Below are 21,079 nucleotides of genomic sequence, written 5' to 3'. Positions count from 1 at the left end.
TTTAAAATCATGGCCTGTGTTGTTTGCCCTGCCGTGTTGTGGTTAGGTTTAAAAGGTATAGGTAAGAAGTCTCTATTGAGGATCCTTAATTAAACACCACTGCAACATATTATACATAAACACACACACACACACAGAAAGAGACTTCTTACTCAGTAGACGAGTGGCCTTTCTCATCTATGAAGACGGAGTCATCCTCTGATTGGTCACTAAGGAGGTCACATGGCAGGATTGAGGAGGAGTCTGCAATCTCCTGAACTGGAGCGATGCTCGGCCGGCGGCTCCCTGTCCCATTTACTGTAGGTGGGACCAGTTTATCACTTGCGACGTCAGGTGGACTCGTATTCTGAAGATCCATGGCAACAGTGCCTGAAAAATACATTGAAATGAGCTTTAAAACACAGACAAAGAACCAGCATCTCCTAAATTTATATCCTCATCTTCATCACACTCTACTTCCTCTTACCCATGCTAGCAATGATGCTGTGCACAGGAAGCTGTGAGGGTCCATCATAGATTCCCCCCACAGGACGCCCCTTCCTCTCCTCCTGGTTGAAGATGAAGGCTGAGTTCTCCTCCTTTGTGATGTTGATGTAGTAGCAGGTGTCTGTGGCAGCCATGATGTGGTGTGGACCAGGGTTCAGCAGAATGCTCTTGTTGTCCTCCCTCTTTATACCGATCAAACACACGCCATACCTGGACATCGCATACATGTAGTTAGCATATAGGCTACTTGAAACAAATGTCTGCCGACAGAATCTTGTCATTACATTTAAAGCTGTAAAAATCCAGGACTTCATAGCTGAGAATTGATACTTGGGGTTCAAAGAAATAGTTCAACATTTTGGATATATACTTATTCACTTTCTTGCCGAGAGTTAGAGGAGAAGACCTCTTTGATATCTGTCCGATCAATATGAAGCTGGAGCCAGCAGCCAGTTAGCTTTGCCTAGCACAGAGACTGGAGACGGGGGGAACAGCTAGCCTGGCTCTGTCCTAAGGTAAAAAATCTGGCCAAGAAATAATTCAACACATAACCCCCTGTAAAACCACATGTTGTTGTTTTTATGGATTAAACAAAAAAGATATAATGTATTAATTAGTGAGCTTTAGAGGTGCCAATTTTGTAACTTTCATACAGAGCCAGGCTAGCTGTTTCCCCATTTTAAGTCTTTATGCTGAGCTATGCTAACCGGCCGCTGGCTGTAGCTTCATAATGAACGGACAGATATGAGTGGTATTGATTTTCTCATCTAACTCATGGCAAATAAGCAAATAAGCGAATTTCCCAAAATGTTAAACAATTTCTTTAAACAGCTACGCAAGTGTCTGGGCCTCTTTTTTTCTTTTTGTATTTATTTATCTTTACGAAATTCATATTAAACTAGACAAAAAACAATAAAAGTGCTTTGTTCCAGTACTTTACTGTACAGGACTATACAAGATGATACCAGATCAACAGACAAAATATGTAAATGTTTTGCTATATTTTCAACTTTTCAGCATCTGAAAGAGATGCTTTAGCTTACATGTCAACTCACTTCTTGTGAGCATGAAAGGAAGCATATGTGAAGCTTTTGCCATTATACTCTCCAAAGAACTTGCTGTCACACAGTCGGATGTGGTAGACCTCGTTGCCGGAGCAACATCCATACATCCTCTGCCACTGCTCCGGAGACTGTTGTCCTTCTCTGCATGAATCCAGTGAAAAAAAAAAACAATCAAACACACAGCTGATCTGTAAACAATATACCTTGAAAGTCAGAAATTTACCACATATCTGTTTGTAATTGATCATTATTGTCATTTGCAACAGGAGAACACTCCATCTTCTCTCTCCACATCCCTCCAGACCCTCGAGGTCACTCTGGGTCTCCTGGGTTCTCTGGGGAAAGCAGACACTTCATCCATATGTCAGTCGACTCGACTATAATATGCCCTTTGTAATGACTTCCGGTAATTACTGTAATTGCTCAAGCGCTTTTGAGTTTAGTGGGCAACAGGAGTCTCAGAATAACCTCAAGGTAGAAGTTTGCATACTTGCCTCTGAATACTGATTAATATTAACATAAGATGACAAATTCTATTTCACACTCTGTGGCTTCTCGGTGTAAAAGGCAAAATAAAGTGTTCATCATTATCTCCTGGTCTCACTGAACATCCTTACTGAGTTGCGTGTCTCTAAAATCATCTCATACACTCAAAGACGCCCACACATGCAATCATACACACACACACACACACACGAACGCACTTCCTAATACATAGTCAGACGACTATAATACACATTCATATACACTTTTATAGCTAATGTGGCCATGTGCAATCTCACAGACTGAACACATTTGTTTAACCAAAAACACACAAGATTTGTCAGGAACATGGCATTGATTCCCCTTTAATGTGGTTTCCCTAAGCCACTGACATCAGCTTTTAAAAGTGATCTGTTTGCATGCTGTGAAAAATAATTTTCCACCGCAGAGCTTAACAGAGGACACATCCTCAAAAAATCCATTTAGGTGCCTCCTGTTCTCTTTCTGTTTAATGGACTCACTTTACTTCCTGCCGTGCTCCACAATGAACTTTTGTCTTTGGGGGCTTATTCACCTCTCTGTGCCAGTTCCATGGAAGCTACATAAATCAGCAGCCATGAACATGTGAAGAAATGTGAACTTTGTGATCACATCATAAAGAAATCAAAGAGCCTGAGGGGGCCTTGGGTTTACGTAAGATGACTGACCGTCCACGGGAGGTGTGCACAAGGAGTGTGACCAAGGTGGAGGTGGCAGGACACACGCAGTTGAGAGCCAACATGGCATACTTGAACTCTTCCTCACACACAACGTGATCTGAAAAGGAGCAAATGAGCTGATCAGATGAACTGAAGTGATCCTATAATGTGTTACTCAGAAAATGTGGACAACTAATTTTACAGGATTACTTCAACATTTTGGAAAATACATTTATTCTCTTTCTCAAATCTGATCATTAAATATATGAAGCTAGAGCTGGGAGTAGATTAGCTTAGCTTAGCTTAGCATAAAGACTGAAAACGGTGGGAAACAGCTACAACTACACTTTCCAGCACCTCTGACGCTCTAATTGTATCTCTTTTGTTTAAAGTTTAAAAATGACAAGTTGTGTTTTTATGGGGAGTAAAGTGCAGTGATTTACTGAAATCTTGTTTCCTAGCAACCTCACAGCCACGGCTAAATATTCAAAAAGTCACTGTGCCCAGAGAGAAATAATTACAACACCTAGCTTAATTTCACATGAGCCAGAGCTTGTTGTTGAAACATTTCTGTTTTTGTACAGATTACACAAACAAGACACAAGTAACAAATGAATAACATTTTGAGGTGTTGGTAGGCCATGATTTAACTTTGGACAGAGCCAGGCTAGCTGTTTCCCCTGCCTTTAAATATAAGCTAAGCTAATCACATCCAGCCTCTAGCCTCTTATTTAAACTTGAAATAACTGATTTTTTGGCCACTTGGGGCAGCGGAAACAATCTGTAAACACAACATTTTCTTATCACCTTTTAAGTTTATATGGTGAACTTATTTGCAAACAGTTGCCTATTTACACATCCAGCAGATACAGAGCAACATTCATTTGGAGTCGTGCTTCTGGCCATCTGGTGAATGTTTTGCAATGTAAGTCAAATATTCACTCTCCTTTTTGCTCTGTTTTTGGTCTCCATCATCTCCTGACAAAAATACCTTTCTTTAGCTTCCAAATCCTTCACTATGTTCATTAGCTACAATTGCTAACTTTGTCACATTCTGTTTGGTGATGGGCAGGTAGCAAACAATGGGATTTTAGAGCTTTTTTTTGCACAAAACAGCTGTCTTCTACAGTCAAACAGATTATGAGAGCAGAGAGTGAACCAAAATCTTGGTAGAGCTGAGGGGAACTGCAGAGTCGGGTGATAATTATGTGTGGCTTCATCATTAGGAGCAACCCCTTTCAAACACAAGCAGTCAAGTGATCCAATTGTTAATATAAAAATATTGCTCATGGCTGCTTTAACAGACAGCTACAAGATTGTTTTCTATTCTCTAATCTAGCTCTCAGCCAGAAAGCAAATGAGCCCTATTTCCCAAAGTGTTTTATCTATTCCTTTCAGGGTTGTGACACATTTCACTGACGGTTCAGAAACTCTCACCTGCAAATTTGACATGGAACTTATTTTCAGGTTTGAGTATCTGAACATAAAGGGGGCAGTTTGGGGCAAAGTCCTTCACCGCCCAGGCTCTCAGGATGGTCTGATGGTCCTGAGAGGAAACAATGAAAGGTTTTGTATTTTCATTTTGCATTTTTAAATTAATCTCCATTAATTCATTAGTAATTGTATTGATGACTGGCAGCATTAATGACTTGAGTTTTTGTAAACCAATGAAAGACATCTCATAACTGATAAAGAGTTCCAGCAAACAGTTGATTAATTCTTGTTTTTCTTACCGCAGCCATGCGATCCACCTCATTACGACTGCTTAGAATGAAACAAGCCTCGGCATCATCCATTCTGCAGCAGCGAGACAGAGTTGACAAATAATAAAACAAAGTCAAAGTGCGTGAAAAACAAAAGCAAATTACTCCATTACAAAGCAGCAGTAAAAAGAAAAAAAAATACAAACTCTGCCACAAGAGTCAGCAAATAAGCACTCAACTGAAATGACATTTGACCAGTCAGAAGAGATGACAGCAACATCCATTGATTCAGTATTCATTTTAACATTTCCTTCATACAGATAGACAAACATATAAAGATCAACTTGAAATGCTCCATACTGTATATGTGCAGTGAGTGTGGAACTGTTTTGCATATGATTAACACAGCCAGGAGAGTGCAGAATGCAAAACAAGTGTGGGAGGATTTGAAACAGTGCCAGATTCAGGATGTAAGCTTGAGATACACCCAGTCCTCTATTTCTAATTGCTCTATCAAAAACCTGCCAAATGTATACAGTGGAATTATGTAACCCAGTAATATTAATATGAGGTGTTCTGGTATAAAAGACGCACACTCAAGTGAAGTATACTTTATTTCGTTTGTTTTTTTTTTTTACTAAAAGGTTTTTTTTTCTTTGTTGGGAGTGTTTCCTTGTGTTCGCTGTGGATATAGTCAGCCTATGTGGATTAGAAAAAGACTATTATATGTTATTTAAGATACTTTGTCATTGTAGGCATACAACGAAATTATGTTTGGTAACTCTCAGAGACCAACAGCAATAGAAAACAAGATAGAAACAAGATAACAATCTAAAAACAAGGTAATAACAAGGTATTGCACAAGTTACACATTTAAAAACAATACAGAGACATGTGAGCATAGAAGTAGTGTCCTCTATCTGTATATGATACATGAAAGGCACTTATGCATGGCAGGTAAACTGTAACAGTGCAGTATAACAGGGATTTGCACAATGAATGAGGTTCTTGTTATGATATTGATTATATGTAGTATGAAGATTTAAAGATTTTATATTACATATGTAATATGTATTGTATGTAATACAGTGTTTGAGTGCATTAGCAGCAGCTGGGGATTGGTGGATAGGAGAGGCTAACTTGGTAATATTTACAGTCTTCAGTCCTCAGTCCTCAACAGCTATGGGAGGGTGGGGGGTGATGGGGGCTACAGCTCTGAGGAAGAAGCTGTTCTTCATGTGACGTAGGTATGTCATGTAAAGTTGTTTAGTGCGCTAAAATTAACTGAAATGTTTACAATGTAACAAAAACATGAACCTTGGTTTGGCCTTTGGTTCAGACTCTCAAGTGTGAAAAGGCCCTAAGTCTGCCCCCTGTGTGAACACTTAACTTGGTAATATTTACAGTCTTCAGTCCTCAGTCCTCAACAGCTATGGGAGGGTGGGGGGTGATGGGGGCTACAGCTCTGAGGAAGAAGCTGTTCTTCATGTGACGTAGGTATGTCATGTAAAGTTGTTTAGTGCGCTAAAATTAACTGAAATGTTTACAATGTAACAAAAACATGAACCTTGGTTTGGCCTTTGGTTCAGACTCTCAAGTGTGAAAAGGCCCTAAGTCTGCCCCCTGTGTGAACACTTCCCAGTCTGTGTTTTCAAAGCAGTCCTGCACTAGTGAGGTGGCTTCCTCGTTCCACACTTGGACAGATTTAAAAGCTGGTCTTGTTCTACAGATTAGAGGTTTGTAGGATGGAGTCATTCCCAGTGAGATGTGGTCTGATAAACCAAGTTGTGGAGATGGGTCGGCTTCGTATGCTCTTGGGATGTTTGCGTGAACTTGGTCAAGAATATTTTTGTCTCTGGTTGGGGAATTAACATTTTTGTGGTGTTTGGGCAGTATCATCTAAAGTCGCCTGCCAAAATCACAGATCCCTCTGGATGTGCATTCAGCTGGTTATTGATAGTGCTACACAGCTCCTATGCGCTATGCTTTTTAATTCTATTGTAAGTCTTTTGCTTTTTATTGTTCCCTTGTCTCTTCGGATAATGGGGTACTCCAGCAATTTAGCATTGCACTTCCATAAAGTTGGGGGACTCAGGAGAGACAGATTTTTAAAAAATGAATGGTCAAATCGAAGGACATATTCTTACTTTTAGTTCCTGGTATGGGTCAAGCTCCAACAATGCTGGATCTTAAATTTCCCATAATGCAGCATAAAAGCCTCCCTACCTTGTAAATGCCCTTATCTTTCAAACTTCATGCCCAGTATGTAACACAGAGTTTAAATTTGCAAATGTATAATTTCCAAGGCTAAGCTGAGATAACCCCATACTGTAAAGGCTTTTGAGATGTGTGTGTGTGTGTGAGTGTGTATGTGAGAGAGAGAGAGGGAGATCAGGCAACAGAAATAAACTTGACTTGACATACAGAGTGATAACAGTAATCAAAACTGTACCATCATGACACAAATGTATTACAGGGTTTTGAATCCTCTCATCAATGCTACAAATTTCCATGTGATCTTATTCATAAAACTTTCATGACTCAAACTTATTTGATGAATGTGAGACAGATCATGGTTGCTTTCCTCAGAGAAAGCTATCCATTTAAAAACTGAGCCTCAAAAGAAATGGGTATAGCTTGAATGAGTAATTACAATGTTGTCTGAGTATGCCACACAATAGCTCTGACAAGCCTGTTCACTAAGAGAGGACTGAGAGAATATCAGGATGATATTAAGGAATAGAAAGACAATACAGATCCACATCCTACTGATGATAGCTTCATGGTTTGAGGCATATTTATACCTGCTGCAAAATGCAAAATATAAAAAGTTAGTAAAAAGAAAGTTAAATCAAAAGGATGTTTCCTGAAGCATCAGCACTTAAAAGGGACATATTATGCACATTTTCAGGTCTACTTGGGGCTCTACTGGAATATCTTTGCATGATTTACAGTTCAAAAAACTCTCTCTGTTCAGCTTCTGTTTGAAACAGGCCGTTTTAGCTCCTGTCTCTTTAAGGGCCCCCCTCTCCTTTTGAGTTGCAGAGAACATTTCTACATTTCTTAACCTCAGGTTTTGGGTCTTTGACCATGTTTAGCATACATATCTGACATTATAACAGTATATAAATAACAGAAAATCACAAAAAGCATATGTCACCTTTAAGTAAACATTTCACACCCCTTCCCCATCCCCATAAATAATGCAGCAAGACACCAACTTCTCATTCCTTCAGTAGGCCGAGTGGTAATGGAGATATCAAAATTAGATAATTGATTTAACCTTTAATTATAAGAACTATACAAATTAGATCAGTGCAATTTCTCAACACAGCTGGATTTGTGTTGTACAGCAAAGTCTATGTCAGAGACACATTACATCAGCAACACTTTAGCAACACATGCTAGCTCTAATGTTGTGGTCATCAGTGTCATCGCTGGTTTCATTCAAAAGATCTAGACATGTACACAACCAAGTATGTCAGTATAAAAAAGGTGCTTGAGAGTGTGAGCCTGTATGACAGGTGTAGAAAGCAGTATGTTACACTAGAACTGCAGAAAAGGTCAGAGGATCACCACAATTAGCAGGATTCATCTTCTAGGGAACAGATTTCTGTACATGTTGTACCAATCCATAAAATTGATGTTAAGATATTTCAGTCTGGACCAAAGTGGTGGGCATTGTCATCCCTAGAAGTCACATCCAGTTTGGTGCATTGCAGTGATCCAAACTTTTTGAGAACACAGTTTGAGAATACATTATCATAACTGTAATGTTTAACTTACTTGGCTCTCAGCAGGTCCTGGTCTTTGAGAACAGATCCTTGCAGATAGATGACCCTTTGAGACCACAGAGGGATCTGCAGCACTCTCCGCACCTGGAGGTCCATTTCACTTGGGCACAGGATCACTACGTAGTAATCCTTTAAGAAGACACATCAACCGCATCACTATCATGTATCTGTATCTATATTATTAGAAACACACTGAGCAAAACCATTATTACATTCTGTATGTGTGCACTAAAGTGTGAGCATGTGTGTATTTTTGTTAGTGTGTACTGTATACCTGCAGTCTGGGATGAGCGTAGAATTCATTGAGAAAATCCATGAGAAGGTCTATTTTGAGCGCGCTGACACACAGCACTACATGTTTCTCTGTCTGCGCTCGGTGGCGGCTGTAATTCCCTCCAGACTTCTGTCTCTCCATCCACAGGTAGATCAGCTCCTCAAACTGTCACACAAACACGCTGAGTCAAACTAGAATTCCCAAAGTGTAAAAAAATTACCCAAGATTATTTCAGCATCTTCCTACTTGCAGAGGCAGCACCACCAGAGCCACACAGATCATGATGACTACCAGCAGCTGGGACGGCCATATGCGGGGAGTGACGTCTCCGAAGCCCACGGTGGAGAAAGTGACGATGCAGAAGTAGAAGGAATTGAAGAGGGAGAGGTTTTTTCCTGCTCGCTCCAGGTGCTGGATTCCACATGTGCTGTGCAGGACGGGTAAGACACACCATGCATAAGAACACACAGTCAGCATTTATGACTACTTTCTCGTTACAAATTTGGGTATGGAACCCCAAATGCAACATAAAGCAGATATAGGCTATTTCTGTCAGAAGTATCTGACTGAACAAGTCATCAAATAATACAGATGTTAAATTAATTTACATTAATTGTAAAAACAAATCAAAATGTCTATATTGTCTATATTGTCTATATTTTCCCTTTACATGCAATCAGTTGATAAAATAAATTACAGCTTTATTATCTTGTATCTTTTAACTTATTTTATCCTCAACTCTGTAGTTTTCCTATTTTGGGGCTTAGCACAAATCATGTATCTATTTTCCCCCATACATCATTTCCTATTGTAACATTTCCAATTTTCTGTGTTGCTTACATACAGTATACTATATTTAGGTGGTCCTGTCTAAAATGTCTGGGCTCTATTTGGTACTTCCCAGGCTAATCATTATATGCAACAAGCTATACAAGATCATAGACACATCTGGAATGCAATACAGTACAAAAGCTCTGCAACCTGTAAAGTTTAAAATATTTTTTTCATTGAGACTGCATCAGAGAGGTGTGTCAGCCTATATAGACAAAAACATTAGAAAAAAAAAACATATATCACAACTTAATTCAAGACAACACACCACCAGAGTTAAAATGACTAATTGAATATACCTTGTATTTGGTCTTGTTAGTGTAATCATATACATGCCAAGTGGTTAAATGAGTCATTCACACTGCAGAATGACAGATTATAAACATCTAGAAGAATTGTTGAAGGCTCACCCAGTGAAGACGAGGCAGAGCAGAGTACAGATGAGAATGAGAACCTGGTTGAACATGGCTGAGTTGGTCCTCTGGATCGCTCTGTGGACATCATTCTACGCCAAAATAATAATAACAGCAACAACACACAGATAGTACATTGGAAACTGAAAACTCATTTTGCACCTGTCAAATGTTTTCACTGATTATTAATGTCCGTTCCGTCTGGAATCACTTATATCATTAGTTTAGCTATTTATTGCAAATGAAGATGCTCCCTGCTGCAACATTACAGCTGAATAACAGGAGATAACAACAGAATAACATGCATGATAAAATGCAGGAAGGACGGCAAATAATCTTCTAGTGGGGGCCCTCCAGGGTGCCCATATGCAAAGGAGAACTAACTCAAGTGAAGGATGTGTTTCAGGAGGCTGTTGTCAACAACAGCAGTACAAATGACCATGCAGGCCTGTTTAATCAGTGCAATGAGATGTGATGAGTGTGATATTAGTTAAACAAGCACAGTGTGACTCAAAGCATCTTGCCCTCACAAAGTAATTTAAATGTTGATAAAAGCAGGTCATTAACAGAAACAATCAAGTTTTCAAGCTTTCTGACTCACAATCATGTTCTCCAAAGCACATTTGGCCAGCCAACAGTTGAGAAACACGGGAATGAAGATGTTCCTTATTGAGGGCCAGAAGATCTGAGGATGAAGTGAAACACCTGAACTCACAAGTGGATTTCACAGTTAAACTTTTCTTCAACTGTGTCAAACACATAAAAAAAAAACTCCACAGCAATCAGCATTGTAGCTTTAATGCTCCGCCTGTGAAAAATTACAACTTTCTAACATTTTAACACCCAAAATGTCTGTGGTAGCCTTTCTAAATGTGTATAGTTCCCATATATTTTTTATGCCTCCTATTCCCAAAAGCTAACATTGTACAAATAAAAATGAAAACAATACTATAGGACCTACAGCCACATTAACAGCTCTGTGAGGCTGTACTTAGCCATAGTGTTGCTTTGAGATAAATGCTAACGTCAGCGTGCTAATACGCTCACAGTTACAATGCTGATATTTAGCAGATAAAATGTTTACCATGTTAATTTACTAATTAGCACTACACACAAAGTACAGCTGAGGCTGATGGGAATGTAGGTAGTTTTGCAGGCATTTGGACAAATTAAAAATGACCTGCTGATGGCGCTAGATGTAAAGGGATCACCAACGTGATTACAATTCATTCTCTGGGGACCATAAATATGTGTACTACATTTATGTTGTGATACAGGACCTCAGTAGGCCTATAGACCAACGTGGTGGACTGACCAACAGACCAACATGATGCTAGCATGACAACAAAAACTTCATGTAGCTTAAATGGCTTCTTAAAGCTTAAAGGTCTTGTAAGGCCTGTAACAACTTGTAGAATACTTTCTTAAACCCTGTTGTCTTAAACTACAATGACTCATGATGGTTGCCCTGATACTTTCATTACTAAACAAAATATATGTTTATTCATCATGTAGTTATTTTGTTTTTGTGGTCTGTGGTGGTTGGAAGTTGTTTTGGTTTTGCCCATATGACCCACATTAATATCTGTTTGATTGCTTATGTGTATACAGTTCTGTAAATGTATTTATGGTTTTGTTTTGGGGGATTTAATGTTGTTGTTTCCAGTGAGGAAGGTCTGAGGACACCTCTGATTAGTTGGTGCACCTGTTGGTAATAAGTTGATTGACACTCTTTGTTGGTGTATAGCTAAAATGACCCAACCATGAAACTGAAGGACTACACACTGAAGAAAGCATAGCTGAAAAGCTGCATTTTTCTTCCCTGTGCTTAAATATGACAAAGAAAACTAAATAAAAGGAAAAATCTAACTGATTTGGGTTGAGCTTTCTGTGCTTTGAGCTTAAAGGATTCACCTCTGAAAAATTACAACCTGCTGTTATTACACTTAACACCCAAAACAACTGTGGTATAGTCTCTAGTAGAGTTGATTATTTTCATTATCAATAAAACTGTTGATTATTTTCTTGATTAAGTGATTAGTCATTTGGTCCATAAAATATCACAAAAATGTCAATGACTGTTTCCCATCATCCTTCTATGATCCTTACTATCATAGAAATATTCACATTTGAGAAGCTGGAATCAGAGAATTTGGACATTTTCTCTTTAAAAAATGACACAAAATGTTTAATCGATTGTGCTGATTAATTTTCTATTGATCAACTAATCAATTAATTGACTAATCATTGTCCCTCTAGTCTCTAGCTCTAGCTATCTAAATGTGTATGGACTAAAGATTTAGATTTTAGTTTTGTTTTTTTTTGTTTTTTCTGTGTCTGACTCATTAATTTTTATCATTGGATATTATTAGGTTGAATATTTTTTTCTCATTACCATTTACATTTCCTGTAAGTTGACAGTATATCATTTACCAATGAAATGGGGCTGCAACTAAAGATTATTTTCATCATCGATTAATCTGTTGATTATTTTCTTGATTGATTGATTAATCGTTTGGTCTATAAGAAAAGTCAGAAAATGTTAGAATGTTGAACCCTGTTTCCCAAAGATGCAAGATGAAACCTAAAATGTCTTGTTTTGTCCCGTCCAACAACCCAAATATATTAAGTTTACTATCACAAAGGACTAAATAATCCAGAAAATATTCACATTTGGGAAGCTGAAACAAGAGAATTTCAGATTTTTTTTTGTAAATGACTCAAAACAACTAATCAAAATAGTTGGCTATTAATTTTCTATCAATCGACTAATTCATTAATCAACTAGTTGTTGCAGCTCTACAATGTTTTAATCCTCAGAAACTAAATAGTTTGTTCGCCCATGCTCAGTGAGCAGCAGACAACATATGAAAGACCTATTTCCAGAACAGTAACACTAACACACAAACTAACACTCCAGGGAGGAAAGACAGTGAGTATTTAACAGTGTTGCCGTGGTTTTACCGTAATGATGAAGGGAACTGTGTTGATCATCTCCAGAAGATACGACACCTGGAATATCTGCTCCCAAATGTTCCCCTGAATATTTAATAAAACACACACCCACACTTTTTAACAGTTTTACCTGTGAGCTCACAATAGGAGTCATCACAGAGATACATCTCCTCATTGTAATCTGTCACTCTCCAAGACCACTTAATCCCTCACCTCAATCAGATCCTGTGATTACCGTCTATACTTAATGTAGCCGTGACAAATGACTTGAGCTAATTATGCCACTTATGGATTGTCAGTCTCACAGACTGTAAGTCACTAATTGTATTAATCATGCCGATGTGTTTAGAGGTTGAGTGTGCCTCACCTTGTAGCTCAGATACATCAGTAACATAGTCTCCAGGAAACTAATGATGGCCACAATCACCTGCACATAAACAAAACAGGAAATGGAAGCAAGCTCATAAATTATTCACAACGTAACGACCATTTTAGATACAGTCTTCTGAGCATGAAAGCCGCAGTGTTTTCATACTCGTTCAGGTGGTCAAACATCTGTGGTTTACATTAGGTGAAATGTTTGATCAGTTTGTGTACTTCATTTAATGAAAGTTTGGTTTGCTTTAGTTGTGACTCACTTGAATGGCCCAGACAGGAACCTTCCTATCCACCCAAAAGATCAACTCCCTGAAAGAAAGAGCACACAAGAGCAACACTTTTACATCATCTAATAATAAATGTCCTCTACAACAGAGAAAAGATGCATTATTATCTGTTTATATAGCACCAGTGAGAGGCAAATACAGTCAAAATAAGACTTGTAGATGACCTAGCTGTCTGTTTTTATAACTTTACACAAGGGAGCACACACAGAACATATTGCATTATAAAGTTCTACTGATTCGTCCCTAGAAAGACAGAAATCACATCTTCTCCTGCTGCTTACCAGTTAATTTCTCTGTCCTGCACTGATCCGTTCCACTGGCAATCAACGCTGGGGGATAGTGATGATGGTAGGGAAAAGAGAACAAATGCAGAATAGGATGAAAGGCCTGTGGGGTAAAAGTTATCTGTGCTGATGCGTTTTTTTTATTTTCTCAGTGTCAACAAACCATTTGTTGTTGCCGCTGGGAGCGTTTTGCTGTCCTGCGCTGGGGCTGGCGATGGCGCTCTGACCGGGGTTGTCTGTCACCACTCGGATTATGTACAGCAGACAGGTGAGCAGCTTCAGGGAGAAGTTGAACACACGAATTCTAAGGCCTAAAGGCGAGAGAGAGAGAGAGAGAGAGAGAGGGATCCATTGTCGAAAAGCAGTTGGAGCGACACAACAACAACGCAGCAAAAATGGGCCTTTGTGTGTAAATTTATAGTAAGTGCAGCACTGGGTGACCTTCTTTAAATCTATGATTTGGACTTCTCCAGTGTTGTTATGGTTGCATTTACAGTATATTCAGAAAGTATTCGGACTCTTCACATTTTGTTATGTTGCAGCCTTATGCTAAAATTTTTTAAATTCATTTTTCCCTCATCAATCTACACTCAATACCCCATAATGAAAAAGTAAAAACAGAATTTTAGAAATGTTTGCAAATTTCTTAAAAAAGAAAAACTGAAACATCACATCGACATAAGTATTCAGACTCTTTGCTATGACACTTGAAATTTAGCTCAGGTGCCTCCCATTTCTCTTGATCACCTTTGAGATGTTTCTACACCTTGATTGGAGTCCACCTGTGGTAAATTCAATTGATTGGACATGATTTGGAAAGGCACACAAAAGTCTATATAAGGTCTCACAGTTGACAATACATATCAGAGCAAAAATCAAGCCGTGAGGTTGAAGGGATTAGCTGCAGAGCTCAGAGACAGGATTGTTTCGAGGCACGGATCTGGGGAAGGTTACAAAAACATTTCTGCTGCATTGAAGGTTCCCGTGAGCACACTGGCCTCCATAATTCTTAAATGGAAGAAGTTTGGAACAACCAGGACTCTTCCTAGAAGTGGCAGCCTGGACGAACTGAATGAATGTCCTCGAGTGGCCCAGCCAGATCTCTGACTTGAAGCCAATCAATCTCTGGAGACACCTAAAAATGGCTGTCATAACAAAATGTGAAAAGTGAAGGGGTCTGAATACTTTCTGAATACACTGTATGCATCTGGTTCTCACCAAGTACAAGTTTCTGGGTATTGCTTTTGTTGTTTTGTCCTTTTAACGGACTCAACAGTTCTGTAACAGCTTGTTAAGGGACATGAGAACATCTAGCCACTTACTTGATCTTTGGTTTTTGATGAAGAAAAGCTTCAGGCGCTCCTTGAAGGTGTTTTCATTCACATAAAACTCGACCTGCACCCTAACAGGGAGGAGGAGAGTGACTGTCACACAAAAACACAAGAAACAGCAGCATACACAGAGAGAGCCACGCAGATGTTTTTCAAATCTGTTTATAAAGTATCAAATTTTACACGGCATGAATATTCATAACGTTGTTTGTCTAATCACCTGCCTGCGGAGAGTTAGGTAATTATCTATCTCTGATTTTGTTCCCAATTACAAGACGGTTATTGTCGGACATGCAGCTTAAACCAATGGTACCAAAGAGCAGCTGTTACAGGAGCAGCTATCACCAAAAATCACTGAAAATACAAATCATCATTAGACTTTTTGGAATGAAGAATGGAGGTAAAAAAAATGGTTAAAGAAAGATTCAGTGTGCAACAATAGTACATGTGTTGGATGTTCATCTGTAACACGAAGCGAGGTACACAGGAAGAAAAAGAGGGAAGTCAGAGACAGTAGGTAGCCTGGCAACTCAAGCAAAATCACTACACTATTAATGTATAATCTTGACAGTACCACTTTCAGAAGAGGGTGCAGACGGGGACAAATCAAAAGAGGGAGTGCAAGCATAAGAAAGATTAGAAGAATTTGAGAGGAGTGAAAGCTTGTGAAGCTGTGCTGCTGCTGCTGCTGCTGCTACTGCCGCTGCCACATTAATCCCAACTTTTGGCTTGTGGCTGGAGGGTTTGCAGCGGGAAGGGAAAGGCAGTGTGGGTTGTTGGATGCACAGACATTTTTCAGTGTACACTGCGACAGCTATTTCAGGTCTGCCCGACTGTAAACCCGCACCAAAGAGTGGAGAAAGCCCTTTAGAGATGAAAGAGAGAACTGCGCAAGAGAAATCCTCTGTGATGAGATGTGAAAACAGCTGTCACATCTGGTCAGCAGCAGGGCAGAGATGGGCTCTGGAGGTATACGCACTTCAACTGAGAGCTGGTTGTCACATATGAGGATCCTACATATCGCTCTCTGTGTCTCACCCCTCCACCCACACACACGTACACACGAACACACATGTGCATAATGGTGCGAGTAATGACTCTTAATCTGCTCCTATTGAGCACACAATTACTAGCTGAAGTGGTCTGACATTAGTCATACTGTGGTGTCACATCGGAGTTTCAGGCAATAAGCTCTGAGAGTAATTCAATCTTTTAAGACAACTAATTGCAGCAGAGCAAGTTCTGCAAGTACAATCATCTTGTACTTTCTGCTTTTTATCAAATCAATTCACCCGGAGGTTCATCAACAACAGATGAGATCTGTTTGTCTAAACATAAAAAGTGTGTTATGACTGTGGTCATAATAATTTTGGCACCACAACAAATAAACTGAGATTAGTTGATTAATGGATTAGTCGACTGCCAGAGAATTAACTGGCTACTGATAATAAATTAATCATTTTTCCAAAAAAATGCCAAACATTCTCTAATTCCAGCTTAAATGTAAAGAAAGATTTGTTGCTTTTCTTTGTGTATGTGACAGTAAACAGAATCTCTTTGTCTATTGGACAAAACTAGCAATGAGCTGATGTCACCTTGGGCTTTAAGAAATTGTGATCAACATTTTTCACCATTCTCTGACACTTTATAGACCAAAAAATTAATCGATTAACTTTATGTTTAGAGCCGAAACATTATTTAGATTGACAGAAAAGTCATCGACAACTATTTTAACATTTATCTGATTACTTTGGTAATTTCTCAGGCAAAAATGACAAAAAGTAAACACTGCTTGTGGATTCTCAAGTGTGAACATTTACTGGTTTTCTTAGACTTCTATTAAGAACATCTTTAGGTTTTGAAATGTTGGTTGCACAAAACAAGTCAAGTTGGAAATTGGGAGCAAACTATTAGTGGATTAATCGAAAATGACAATCATTAGTTGTAGCAGGTACTTTATAATACAGCAGGTGCGTCCATGAATAAAATGAATAAACGACTTCCAGGCTCTAGTTACAACTTTAAATATACACGCAGGTATTTCTGTGGCTCTCAGCAGTTTTTGGGCGCGCTTATTAAATTTGCTCAGAGCGAGCGCACGTTGTTCGCTTCTAACATCCTTCATCTGCAAACAAGCAAATTTGTCACAATTGAAAAAAGAAAAAAAATAAACAATAAAGACCCCCCCTTCCCTCCCCCTCCCGCCTCCCCTTCGGCACATCCAGCTCACACCACTGACATCACGACATCATGCGTACTTGTAAAGGAAACTTGCTGTCTCTGCTACATGTGGCCCTACCTCTGCCCGGCATCACTACCAAAAGTGTCCGACCTCCAAGTGCTCACGGACGGGTTGACCCAGGTTGGAATGATGATCTTCGGATCCATTGTATAAGCACACCTGTAGCTGCGTCGTGCAGTTACATTACATTATAAAGCCTCTTGGCCAACGCGCCTCCTCGCAGCTCTAAAATAACACAGCACTAACTCTGTTTGCCGGAACATTATATGTTTTAGAAAAAAAACCCCACGCTGATTAGGAAAAGATGCTATAAAAAAAAAGAAATCAGAGCCAAAGCAGGATTTGATGAATCATTTATTTGCACGAATGAATTGCTTATTGGAATATTTTTAGAAATTTATCTCTCTCTCTCTTTTTTCTCTCTATTTCTCTCTCGTGCGCGGGCCTGTTGCCACAGCAACATTGCTATGGCAGGAATAACCCTAACTGATGCTGTTTGCAGCATGGTCCTCTCCAGCAGCTCCTGACAAAGCTGTAAACATTCATTGTGACAAACTGGAGGAATGGCCAGATGGATTCGAAAAGAAACACTGATTTGTTGTTTTCTGCAGGTGGCATCATGTGGTGCACTGTATGAGGAATCAACAGCAGCAACATGTCAGTATTAAGTGTTTGGAATGAGTCATCTGAAGACCTCATGACTTATAGCCTATAAAGCCTGAAGGCATGTGCTGTCTGTCTTTCTGATTGAGCTCCTCTGTGAGGAGAAAGCAACAGGAGGCGGGAGGGAGGGGAGGGGGGGTCTCTCTGTTCTGTTGATGTAGAGGGTCTGGCATCCTAAGTGATAAAAGACAGCGAGAGAAACAGAAAAGATGGATGCTTTTTTCTTTTGGATTCAGGGAGAAAATGAAGACAAAAAGACAATCAAGAACAATGACACTGCTCTCTGTCTGTGTCACTCTCTCTTCTCTTCTGCGTCCCTCCCACCTTTTTTGTCTTCTCTGCAAATTTGAAGAGTTTGAAGTAGTAATTAATAGGCGACCTCCTGCATGAGTCAGTGCTTTTTGAAAACACCGGAAGAGGCCACTCCACTTGAACCCCCCCCCCCCCCCCCCGCCCACACTGCTACAGCGCTACTCAACGTGACTTTCCGAGTTCCATGTGAAGACCCTTACACCATAACTCCAGCCTGTAAAAACGCGTGACATTTTCACTCATGCATTTTGCATTTATACATAGCCAAGTTTAGCTCACAAAGGCTTTGCTTGGATGGAAATAATGAAGGCATTTAAAATGGAAAAAATGTGATTGACACACTAAACTGAAAGAAAATAAAGGAATTGCAGACAGAAGGCAGAAGAACACATGCTACAAAACAGGAGAGAGTACAAATGAAAGACTGGAGCCTGAGACAAAGACTACAGTGCTGCAATCAAGGATGATATTTTGCTGTCTATATGAGATCGTATGTTTCTTCTCATGCATGCCTGCCTTTTTAGAAAGGGAACCTTTGAGAGATGGATGATCTCTGGGCAAATGTGACCAGTGACATTTGCGAGTTCACAGTCAGCAGCTACACCAGACCTGCAGGCTGACCACTGGAAATCTAACGGGAAATATCAGTCACCTCCAACAACACTATCTACCGGGGACAGAAGACAGGTTCATTTGTGGGGAGAGAATAGAAAAAATGATAATAATTGTCTAAATTAGGAGCTGAAAATGTAGGCAGCTTTATCGAGGAGGAAACAGGGCTTGTTGACAGGACAGCTGGCGAAAGGTCATCTTTGAATGAAAGCACAGGCAGAATTTGTGATTTTCCTCGTCAAATAGACATGTCAAATATTACAAAACAGCACCACAGTCTCAGAGGCTTGCTGGTGCTCTAATCACATCTAAAATTACTTTTGATCATCGCTCTCCTGATGTCTATCTGGCAAAGCCTAAATTATGTACTGAATAAATATCAAATGTGAGTGCAGACCTATCTGCTCTAGATTGTTCAATCCAGTGCTCTTCAAAAACAACTGCAATGACAGTAAAAGGGACACATGTCCCGTTTAAAGTTATTTTTCGACTCTTTGTTTAGACTGTTTAAAGCAGGAGCTATCTAAATCCCTGCTGTAGCCCCCTTTTTGAATCTCAAGACAAAAACAAATAAAGAAGTTCTCAGCAAAACAGAAGGATGCTACTGATCTTCTCATAGAGCTCAGCAGGGTACGGAGACGAAGGGAAAAGAGGAGAGTGTATAGATGAGGAAAAGTAGACGACAGAGGGGCTGGTGGTGGTGAAATCTCATTTTAAATTCTCATTGTGAATTAGGTCACAATATTCTTGTTGAAAAACAAGTTTTCATAGAGTTTCAAATACATTCTTACACACACACACACACACACACACACACACACACACACAGCCTACTTCACAACTTCTCTTTAACAACCACAGAGCCTCAGACACTTTTTCTTTTTCAGCACCATGGACAGCACCCCAAACACTACTGTATTTCTGGCTTCATTTCCTCTCTCAGGGCTGACAGAATCTGAAGCACAAACACCATTTACACCCTGGCAGAGGTACAGAACACTTCAAACTGCACTTTTGTATGTTACTGTATAATGCTAAGATTTCAGGGAATAGACAAGGTCAACACTCTGTGCACAATAACTGATGCAACTTTCTAATAAGTACAAGCCAAAAAAGATGGATCAAGTGGGGTTGAATGCCAATTAGCATTATTTGTCAGCTGTAAAAGACGTTCAGCAATCACTGCTTTGATAGGTGACTTTTAGATGACTAACAGAGGTTAGAACAGCTCAAATCACCGGTGAGATTGGTGAAAATAAAGCATTTTTTCATATACCAGAGGAAATAATCTGAAAAATCATGAAAAATATGGCAAATGTAGACAAGCAGCATCAAAAAGAGGAACAGCAGCTGCTACTTGAAACAAGGCAGGATCAATATGAGACATATAAGCAGCTTGGTTGACAAATACTAAGAGCCTTTGCATACAAATGTGTTCCTTCTTTTTTAGCAGAATTTACTTTAAGTCATTTTGAAGTTACAAATTCTTTTTCATAAAGTGTTTTGAAGCTAAAACTTACTCTGCTGATTCTTTACCCTTGTTTCATAATCATTTTGGTCTATGAAATACCAGAAAATAGTGAAAAAACACCCATGGTGATGTCTTCAGATGTCTTGATTTGTTGGACCAACAGTTTCAAACCCAAAGATTTTTTTAATATATTATCATATAATTCTAATAAAACCAGCAAATGTCAACATTTGTCAAGCTAAAAGTGATTATTTTTTAGTATTTTTGTTTTTAAAAAATCACTGAAATGTTTAATTAATTGTCGAAATAGTTGCAGAATAATTTTCTGTTAACCAACAAACTAATTTTCTTGACTAATCATTTCAGCTTTAAAGTGTTTAATCTGATAGGCATGTCACAATTTAACTCTGTTTTTACTTTTAGCTATCACAAAAAACAACAACTTCTTAGTTCCCATGTTTCCGTCTCAGACAATGCCAGGTAAACCTACTTTCTGTGAACTGCACTTCCTCTCTACATCCACGGATCTGCCTACCTGTCATCATTCTGGAAGCTCTGGTCCCCGAGCAGCAGGTCTCTGAAGCGGAAGCGGGGTGGCAGCGGAGGCACCTCGCTCTCCTGCTGCTCCATCTTAAGGGTGGAGATGTCTAAAATAACCCCGCTGCTGTTGCTGTTGGTCTGGAGCGGCGCTGGAGAGGAGCTGGAGGAGGGAGAGGAGAAAAGTAAAGAGACAGGAAGGGGAAATGAAGGGAGAGAAGCAAAAAAAAAGTGGAGGGAATTGGAAGAACAGGCAAAGTT

At 39.4% G+C, this 21,079-nt stretch overlaps 1 protein-coding gene across 4 annotated transcripts in view; it reads right to left on the bottom strand.

The window, feature by feature from the left end:
* kcnt1a (potassium sodium-activated channel subfamily T member 1a) overlaps positions 1 to 21,079 on the bottom strand; it is a 36,655-nt gene that overhangs the window by 10,826 nt on the left and 4,750 nt on the right. For all 4 annotated transcript variants that reach the window (XM_044333395.1, XM_044333393.1, XM_044333392.1 and 1 more), the window contains exons 2-19: positions 20,817 to 20,981; positions 14,973 to 15,052; positions 13,814 to 13,961; positions 13,648 to 13,695; positions 13,340 to 13,388; positions 13,069 to 13,128; positions 12,711 to 12,785; positions 10,348 to 10,431; positions 9,744 to 9,838; positions 8,749 to 8,929; positions 8,503 to 8,667; positions 8,221 to 8,357; positions 4,465 to 4,528; positions 4,169 to 4,277; positions 2,741 to 2,849; positions 1,542 to 1,691; positions 467 to 696; positions 153 to 369 (exon numbers count right to left, since the gene is read on the bottom strand). In XM_044333395.1, coding sequence (XP_044189330.1) covers positions 153 to 369; positions 467 to 696; positions 1,542 to 1,691; positions 2,741 to 2,849; positions 4,169 to 4,277; positions 4,465 to 4,528; positions 8,221 to 8,357; positions 8,503 to 8,667; positions 8,749 to 8,929; positions 9,744 to 9,838; positions 10,348 to 10,431; positions 12,711 to 12,785; positions 13,069 to 13,128; positions 13,340 to 13,388; positions 13,648 to 13,695; positions 13,814 to 13,961; positions 14,973 to 15,052; positions 20,817 to 20,981 — 2,166 coding nt within the window. The remainder of the gene's footprint in view (positions 1 to 152; positions 370 to 466; positions 697 to 1,541; positions 1,692 to 2,740; positions 2,850 to 4,168; positions 4,278 to 4,464; positions 4,529 to 8,220; positions 8,358 to 8,502; positions 8,668 to 8,748; positions 8,930 to 9,743; positions 9,839 to 10,347; positions 10,432 to 12,710; positions 12,786 to 13,068; positions 13,129 to 13,339; positions 13,389 to 13,647; positions 13,696 to 13,813; positions 13,962 to 14,972; positions 15,053 to 20,816; positions 20,982 to 21,079) is intronic.

Source organism: Thunnus albacares, chromosome 18 (genome assembly GCF_914725855.1).
Source record: "Thunnus albacares chromosome 18, fThuAlb1.1, whole genome shotgun sequence".
In the NCBI taxonomy this organism is placed as follows: Eukaryota; Metazoa; Chordata; class Actinopteri; order Scombriformes; family Scombridae; genus Thunnus; species Thunnus albacares.
Note: the sequence above shows the minus strand (reverse complement) of the source record. Positions and strands in the feature narration are given on the sequence as shown.